The sequence below is a fragment of the Pyrus communis genome, chromosome 3 (assembly GCF_041283825.1).
Source record: "Pyrus communis isolate YQ-2024b chromosome 3, ASM4128382v1, whole genome shotgun sequence".
NCBI lineage: Eukaryota > Viridiplantae > Streptophyta > Magnoliopsida > Rosales > Rosaceae > Pyrus > Pyrus communis.
This window is the reverse complement of record NC_142567.1, coordinates 28,750,174-28,759,320: the sequence shown is the minus strand read 5'-3', so window position 1 is coordinate 28,759,320 and position 9,147 is coordinate 28,750,174. Positions and strand designations below refer to the sequence as shown.

The following is a 9,147-nucleotide window of genomic DNA, read 5'->3' as shown; positions in this document are numbered from 1 at the left end:
CCTCAAAAAATCTTGACATGTATATTTTCAAAATTCTAAGTGATCTTAAGACCACCTTAGTCTCAATGTACTTTTTCCTTGTTCACAACTATTATGTATTATATTTTCCGTCCAAACCGTTCATTTTGCTACTGAAGAAAAATTGAAAAGTTACTTGCATTATCTTGATTTGCCTATATATTCAACATTCACGGGACCCATTCATGTGTAGGACTTGGTTTGAACCAGCCATGCACTCATGATGAATCCAATCATGGGACCCTAAAATCCAAACAGGATCCTATCCGCATCCTTTTTAATGAGAATATTGAAAATTCGTAAATCGTATTCATTTATCGTACATTATGTGGTTATTTTTTATCAGATACTATTTGTATTTTATTTTAAATAAAAATATTTAAAATAATTTTTTACGGTCAATGTACGATATACGGATATGATTCACGAATCCCTGATACCCTCACAAAGAGAATACGGCAAGAATGAGTTTCTGTGTCAATTATGCCCCTTTTTCTTAGGGCTTACTTAATCTTTAATTTTCTTGGGTTAGACAATTTTGCGTCAAGGTTAACATGTTTTTGCACAAAACTAATTAAGAAAACACTCTAGTTACTTTGTTATATCAAAAATGTTATTCTTACCATGTTTTTATACTACATTTCTACATCATTTTAGGTTGGATCTGATGTGTATAGTACGAACAACATTACTTAGTTATATTGTTAAATTATCGACTTTGGTGCTACACAATTACACAAAATTATCCACCATAGAATTCCATGATATTGATGCACCCTATGATACGCTGTCGTTCTCCAAAAGTCCCTCATAACCGTTGCAAACCCTCTCAGCCTAAATATTCCTTTCAAACCGACCCACGCGCCCATTTTCCAACCGTTTAAACCCCACTCCCTGCCTCCCTCCCTCCCTCTCTCTAAACCTCCAAGAACTCTCTCTCTCTCTCTACATGTTCTCAATCATAATCTGCAAGTCCTCTGCTTTTGCAAAGAAAATCCAAAACCCATTTGTTTCCATCCATCTGAATTCGAAATCTCCGCATCCATGGCTCCAAGAAAGCTTCTTGTTTTCTGGGTCGTCGTCTTCTTCCTCATAGCCCTCTTCCTCCGCCGTGGCTCCGCCGAGAACGTCAACTTCTACTTCCCCACTTTCAACTTCCGAAACCTAACCTTCCTCGGCGACTCCCACATCCGAAACGGCGTCGTTGGCCTCACCCGTGAGCTCACGGTCCCCTCCTCCAGCGCCGGCGCCGTCATCTACAACAACCCAATTCGGTTCTTTGACCCGGAATCCAACATCACCGCTTCCTTCTCCACGAAGTTCACTTTCTCCATCGCCAACGTCAATCCGAGCTCTTACGGGGACGGCATGTCGTTTTTCCTCTCGACGGACAACCGGATGCTCGGCAGCCCCGGCGGCTATCTGGGTCTCGTCAATTCCTCCCAAGTGACCAAGAACAAGTTCGTCGCCATCGAATTCGACACGAAGCTCGATTTGCACTTCAACGATCCAAATGACCATCACGTCGGATTGGACATCGAGAGCCTCAATTCGATTAAGACCGCTGATCCAATCTTGCAGGGTGTCGATTTGAAGAGCGGCAGTTCGATTACTACTTGGATTGATTACAAGAATGACCAAGAAAAACTTAAAGTGTATCTAAGCTACTCGAATTTCAAGCCCGAAAAGCCGGTTTTGAGCGTAGATATCGATCTCTCCGAGCATCTGAAGGAGGTTATGTTCGTGGGTTTTTCGGCCTCGACGGAAGGGAGCACGGAGAAGCATTTGGTTGAGAATTGGAGCTTTCATACATTCGGGTTCGTTGCGAAAAGGCCGAAGCTGCAGCCCCACAATGTGTCTGATACTTATGTGGTGGTAAGTCCGAGAATTCCAGTGTCCGGTTCGGGGGATAAGCACCACAGGCGGCTCGGCTTAGGACTTGGTATTGCCGGGCCGGCGTTCTTTTGCGTGGCGCTGTTGGTTTTCGGGTATGTTTCTGTGACGAAATGGATGGAGGTGAGAAGACAGAAGAGCTTCAAAGCAGAGGTTGTGGCAGGGCCCAGAGAGTTCAGTTACAAGGAGCTGAAATCTGCCACAGGAAGGTTTCATTCCAGTAGGATTCTTGGGCATGGAGCTTTCGGGACTGTTTACAAGGCGTTTTTCGTGTCTTCGGGCACCATTTCTGCGGTGAAAAGATCCAAGCATTCCCATGAAGGTAAAACTGAATTTCTTTCTGAGTTGTCGATTATTGCTTGCTTGCGCCACAAGAATTTAGTTCACCTTCAAGGCTGGTGTGTTGACAAGGGTGAATTGCTTCTTGTTTACGATTTCATGCCTAATGGGAGCCTCGAAAAGGCACTGTACCAAGAACCCGGGCAAAGTACCTTGTTAGATTGGTCTCGGAGACTGAATGTTGCGGTTGGATTGGCGTCTGTTTTGACATATCTGCATCAGGAATGTGAGCAGCAGGTCATCCACAGGGACATAAAGACTGGCAATGTTTTGCTGGACGGGAATTTAAACGCGAAGCTCAGTGATTTCGGGTTGGCAAAGCTCATGGATCACGATAAAAGCCCTGTTTCCACACTGACAGCAGGAACAATGGGGTACCTTGCGCCTGAGTATCTTCAATACGGGAAAGCAACCGAAAAGACTGATGCTTTTAGCTATGGTGTGGTGATCCTTGAAGTGGCATGTGGAAGGAGACCAATAGAAAGAGAGCCAGGAAGTGAGAAGGCAGTGAATTTGGTTGATTGGGTTTGGGGGCTGCATTCCAAAGGGAAGATTATCGAGGCAGCTGACAAGCGGTTGAATGGGGAGTTTAACGTGGAAGAAATGAGGAAGCTGCTACTTGTCGGGTTAAGTTGCGCTAACCCTGATAGCGTGGAGAGGCCTACGATGAGGAGAGTTCTGCAGATTCTGAGTAACGAGGCAGAAGTTCAAGCCGTGCCAAGGGTGAAGCCAAGTCTGAGTTTCTCTAGCAGATTGCCTATGTCGCTTGATGAAATTGTTTCGGATTGTGATGAGGAGGATTGCGGCAGCCCCACCAGCTCTCTGCGTGAGATCATCATTCACTGAAGATTATATGTAGATTGCAGATAGTTGAATTATTTGATTCTTTTACGTTTTACCACTGCTTATTTTTTTATCCTGTAGTTTGAAGATTAGAGACCGTAGAGTTCGCTGGCCTGAGTTCAAAGCTTTCTGTTGAACTGTGTGGTCTCTGCTTTGTCCAGGACACAAAAAAAAAACGCTTCTTGCTTGAATATTTCAATTGTAATAGAAGATTTCTGACTGGTTTACGAGTTGAATGTTACATACGAACGATTTCTATACTATTCGATCATCTAATTCTGGCTAGACTGATTTAAACATTCCTAATAGTGAGATAGTGAGCAGTAGGTTGTGTGTAGAGTAATTCTTTTTGCACCCGTAAATCTGTTCGGCACGTCCGCTCCCTCCCTCAGGCTGGAGTAGCCATGGCAAAGGGAGAGGAGAACTAGGAAGCATTCATAAGGTATGTGTGTGTGTGTATGAAAGAAGAGAACTTTAAATGTCTGCTTTGCGAAAACTTTGACAATTTTGTCGATCACATTTGAGCACATATTATACATCGAAAACAGATTCCTCTTCGTGATATGGAACGGTATAAACTCCGTATCCAAAAGTGATGTACAGATAAAAACTGCGTACAAGGCAAATGCAAATCTGAACATTCTGCAAGTAAGATTTCCATGCTGGTTAGATGGTCTGTCAATCACGACACACACCATGCTTGTAGCTCCACTTCTTTATGATTGTTGCTGGCGCCTACCACATTTCAGTGAATTGTCATTAGCCCTTTTTGTGATCTCCCTCACCGATCCTGGTTTCGGATCTTTGTTTTGCAACATGTTGCAGGCTTTTCCTGTTCCTTTTGCATCGAGGATGAGCAAGAAGTATGGCACTTGACAAGTAGCCCTCAAAACAAAGTAGAAAACTGTATCATTCTATACAACAAGTCGTCGAAGCAGAAAAGAAAACTATGTCGATCACTAAGCAGTCACAGTTTACAACACCATTCTGTTGTGCTAGGATAGCACCAAATCTATTTTGGAACCAACTCAAGCTAACCCACAGGAAATATATCAAATAAAATGCAAGAACAAAATATAAAAGACACCAAGATTTTAACGAGGTTCCTCCACAGTCAGTGTAACTGGAGTACGTCCTCGGAGCAGTAGGAGCTCACCCAATAATCCACTATCAACCAAATGGGAGTTTACAAAGTGTTGACAATCTCTCAACCCAAAAGCCCAATACACCCAATAGCTCTCACACACCAAAGAAACAAATAGAGAAAGAAATATAATGAATAATTTCTTCTCTATACATATAGCTCTCGGCTATTACAACAACACCTACTTTGGTGGATGATTACTAACCAATTGAAGCAGCAACTTGTTCTTCTTTTTGGGCTGACTGCAAGACTCCCTTGCTCTCTGCAAAACTCTATCTTTTCTCTTTGCAAAAGGAGCTTTTTTTCTCTCACTTGTTTCCTACCAAAACCGAAATGAATGAACTCCCTTACTTTGAACCAATATTTCCTTTTCTTTTAGCCAACACTCACGGGTGTTTAAGAGACAACAAAACATCTTTTCCCATTTTCCTCCCCAAAATAAGGAAAGGTGTTTCCACCTTTGGATTGTTAATTCTAAAGAATGGCCACTTGGCCACTTATTCAACAATCTCCACCTTGGCCAAGTTCCGAAAAACGTCATGATAAGCCAAACAACACAATTAACACACAACATCACTCCCAATCACTAGCAAGAGAACAACTCATGCCGAGCCAATTCTCCAAAACTCCTACTGCTCAACGCCTTCTTTATATAGGCAAAATGTGAGCCAAGTTCAAGCAATGAACAAACTTGGCTACACCAACAACCTTAGTCAACATATCAGCGGGGTTGTCTTTAGTTGGAATCTTCTGGAGAATGATTTCTCCTTCACCAACAACTTCACGAACAAAGTGATAACGCACATCTATGTGCTTGGTCCTCGCATGATGAACCTGATACTTAGCCAAATAAATGGCACTCTGACTATCACAATGCACCTCCACCTGCTTCTGATCAACCCCCAAATCTCTAATCAGCCCATGTATCCAAATGGCCTCCTTTATAGCTTCAGCAACTGCCATATATTCAGCCTCTGTAGTAGACAAAGCAACAGACGACTGCAAAATGGACCTCCAACAAACTGGCCCTTTAGCCATAGTAAACACATAGCCTGTAGTAGACTTTCTTCCATCCAGATCACCTGCATAATCTGAATCAACATAACCAACAGCAAAATGACCAATACCAGAGTCATCCCTCTCAAAGCATAAACCAACATCTCGAGTACCATGGAGATACCTCAATATCCACTTAGCTGCATTCCAATGCTCTTTACCAGGATTATGCATATATCGACTCACCATGCCAACTGCATGAGCAATATCCGGTCTAGAGCATACCATTGCATACATCAAACTACCAACCAAATTTGCATATGGTATATTTTTCATTTGTAGCTTCTCTTGATCAGTTTTAGGACATTGTAGAGAACTCAATTTAAAATGAGGAGCCAAAGGGGTACTAACCGGTTTAGTTGAATCATGAACTCCAAACTTCCGAATCAACTTCTCAAGGTATTGTCTTTGATTCAAACAAACCAAACCCTTCTCTCTGTCTCTAGTGATCTCCATGCCAAGGATCTTCTTTGCTTCACCAAGATCCTTCATCTCGAACTCATTCTTCATTTGATTCTTCAATTTCTCAATCTCTTCAACATTCTTTGAGGCAATCAACATATCATCAACATATATCAACAAATAAATGAAAGACCCATCTTGCAACTTCTTGAAGTACACACAATGATCATATTGACTTCTAGAATAATTTTGGCCTCTCATAAATTTATCAAACCTCAAATACCATTGTCTTGGAGATTGCTTCAAGCCATAAAGTGATTTCTTCAACTTGCAAAACAAATTTTCTTTCCCTTTCACCATATATCCATCCGGTTGACACATATAGATCTCTTCATTCAAATCACCATGTAGGAAAGCCGTTTTCACATCGAGTTGCACAAGCTCAAGATCATATTGTGCAACAAGAGCTAACATAATACGAATTGAGGAGTGCTTCACAACTGGAGAAAATATTTCGTTGTAGTCAATGCCCTCCTTTTGTGCATACCCTTTAGCAACTAATCTTGCTTTGAATCTTACATTGCTTTTCTCATCAGCATCTTCCTTCTTGGCATACACCCATTTGCAACCAATAGCTTTCTTACCCTTAGGCAATTTAGCTAACTCCCAAGTTTTGTTCTTCAAGAGAGAATTCATCTCATCACCCATGGCATTGCACCACTTCTCCTTTTCCTCACTCTCAATGGCTTCCTCAAAATTGGATGGAATCTCATCAGTGATAATAGGAAGAGCAAAAGCAACATAGTCACTATACCGAGCTGGCTTGGTAATTTGTCTTTTTCCTCTGTTCTTGGCAATAGACTCTTGAGGTGAAACTTGCTCTTTCAACTTGAATAGAATCTTCAAGTTCAACTTCTTCAACATCCTCATGGTCTCCCACTTCTTCACTTGTAGTGGCTTCGACATCAGCGGAAATAGGATTTGAAGTACTAGAGGCAACTTTCTCAAGCTCCACCTGTTGGATATTTTTCACATTCTTTTCAGAGTCTCTGAACATATTTTCTTCATCAAATGTCACATCTCTGCTGATTACGAGTTTCTTCATCTCCGGGCACCATAACCTGTAACCTTTGACACCACTACTAAAACCAAGAAAGATAGCCTTTTTGGCTCTAGGATCAAGTTTATTTTCAGTTACATGAAAATAAGCAGGTGAACCAAAAATACGAATATAATTATAATCATTAGAAGGTTTTCCAGTCCATACCTCCATTGGCGTCTGACCCTGAATAGCAGCTGAGGGTAATCGGTTGATGATGTGACATGCATAAGTAACTGCCTCTGCCCAAAACGACTTGCTCAAACCCGACTGAGACAACATGCATCTAACCTTCTCAAGCAAGGTTCGATTCAATCTTTCTGCAACTCCATTTTGTTGTGGAGTTCCCTTGACACTGAAATGTCTTACAATCCCTTCTTCTTTGCAAACTTTAAAGAAAGGGTCGGATGTGTATTCACCACCATTATCCGATCTCAAAATCTTAATCTTTCTCCCAGTCTGGTTCTCAACCATTTTCTTCCAACCCAAGAAAATACTCAACACCTCACTCTTGTGCTTCATAGTGTAGACCCAAGACCTTCTTGAATAATCATCAACAAAGGTCACGAACCAATGTCTACCACTCAAAGAGGGAGTCTTTGTAGGACCCCAAACATCCGAATGCACATAATCAAGAATGCCCTTCGTCTGATGTACAGCAGTACCAAACTTCACTCTAGTTTGCTTTCCCAAGACACAATGCTCACAGAAATCAAGCTTACAAGTCGTGGCACCTTTTAGAAGACCTTGTTTCACAAGCCCTTGTAGAGCTTTCTCACCGGCATGGCCTAATCTCATATGCCACAATCTAGTAGTATCAGAATCGGATGTGCCCATATTTTCTGAGACTACAGATGCTTCACCTGTCACAGTGTTTCCTTGCAATAAATACAAATGGCCACTTCGAGGAGCTTTCATCACAACAAGTGCACCATAAGTCACCTTCAATGTCTGCCCATCTGAATGAAACCTGAAGCCCTTGGCTTCCAAAGTTCCCAAAGAAATAAGATTTTTCTTCAAATTCGGTACATACCGAACACCCGTCAACTCTTTAACCATGCCATCATGCAACTTCAAACGAACTGTACCAATCCCTTTTGTTGTGCAAGGATTGTCATCTCCCATGAACACAACACCACCATCAAACTCTTTCAAGCTTGAAAACCAATCCTTGTGAGGAGTCATATGATGAGTACAACCCGTATCCAACACCCACTTAGTAGCACAATCAAATGATGAGGAAGTGGTTAAAGCAAAATCAGAAAAATCTGTTTCAACCTCAGCAACATTAGCTTCAGAACTTTCTTTGCCTTTGGTCTTCAATCTAGGACAATCTTTCTTCCAATGGCCCTTATTACGACAAAAGGCACATTCATCCCTTTCCAAAGGTTTTCTACCTTTAGAGTTTCCTCTAGGTCGAGACTGTGATTTTTTTCTGCTAGAAGAGGATCTCCTCTCCGATGATCTACCTCTAACAAATAAAGCTTCAGAGGTACTATCATGATTTTTATCTCTATGCCTCATTTCATAATTCATCAAGGCATTTGACACATCTTCAAATTTCACAGTTTCTTTACCATGCATAATAGTGGTAACAAAATGCTCATAAGAGTCCGGCAAGGAATTCAACAATATTAAGGCCTTATCTTCATCCTTAATATCCTCATCTAAATTTAACAAGTCGGCAATCAACTTATTAAAAGCATCAAGGTGTCTAATCATTTTTGTACCTTCTTTGTATTGGAAGCGGTAGAGCTTTTTCTTCAAGTGTAGCCGGTTCTCTGCACTCTTCGTCATATACTTGTCTTCCAATTTTTGCCACAACACACTTGCCAAAGTCTCCTGCATCACAAAATACTTCTGAGTTTTTGCAAGGCACAACCGAATTGAAGAGCAAGCCCACAAATTTAATTTCTCCCATTCCAGTTTCGACATAGCTTCAGGCTTCTGGCGGCAAGAAGATCTTGTTGAGCCAACACATCTTTAACCTCACATTGCCACATCCCGAAGTTGTTTGTGCCATCAAACTTTTCCACTTCGAACTTTGCATTTTGCACCGTAGTTCTTGCAAACCCGGAGCTGCTTCCAAAAGGATTCTCATCTTGCCCGTCTGACATCTTTGGCAACTAGACAGTACCCAAGAGCAACCAGTGCTCTGATACCAATTGTTGTGCTAGGATAGCACCAAATCTATTTTGGAACCAACTCAAGCTAACCCACAGGAAATATATCAAATAAAATGCAAGAACAAAATATAAAAGACACCAAGATTTTAACGAGGTTCCTCCACAGTCAGTGTAACTGGAGTACGTCCTCGGAGCAGTAGGAGCTCACCCAATAATCCACTATCAAC

At 41.7% G+C, this 9,147-nt stretch overlaps 1 protein-coding gene across 1 annotated transcript; it reads left to right on the top strand.

Moving 5' to 3' along the window:
* Positions 1-890: 890 nt before the first annotated feature.
* Positions 891-3,356, top strand: LOC137716386 (putative L-type lectin-domain containing receptor kinase S.7). Its single transcript, XM_068455833.2, has one exon. The coding sequence runs from the start codon at positions 1,063-1,065 to the stop codon at positions 3,094-3,096; it is 2,034 nt and encodes a 677-aa protein (XP_068311934.1). The 5' UTR covers positions 891-1,062; the 3' UTR covers positions 3,097-3,356.
* The last annotated feature ends 5,791 nt before the right edge of the window (positions 3,357-9,147 follow it).

Excerpts from the sequence above, each read along its gene's own strand:
- LOC137716386 (XM_068455833.2), top strand. The coding sequence starts at position 1,063 with ATGGCTCCAAGAAAGCTTCTTGTTTTCTGGGTCGTCGTCTTCTTCCTC.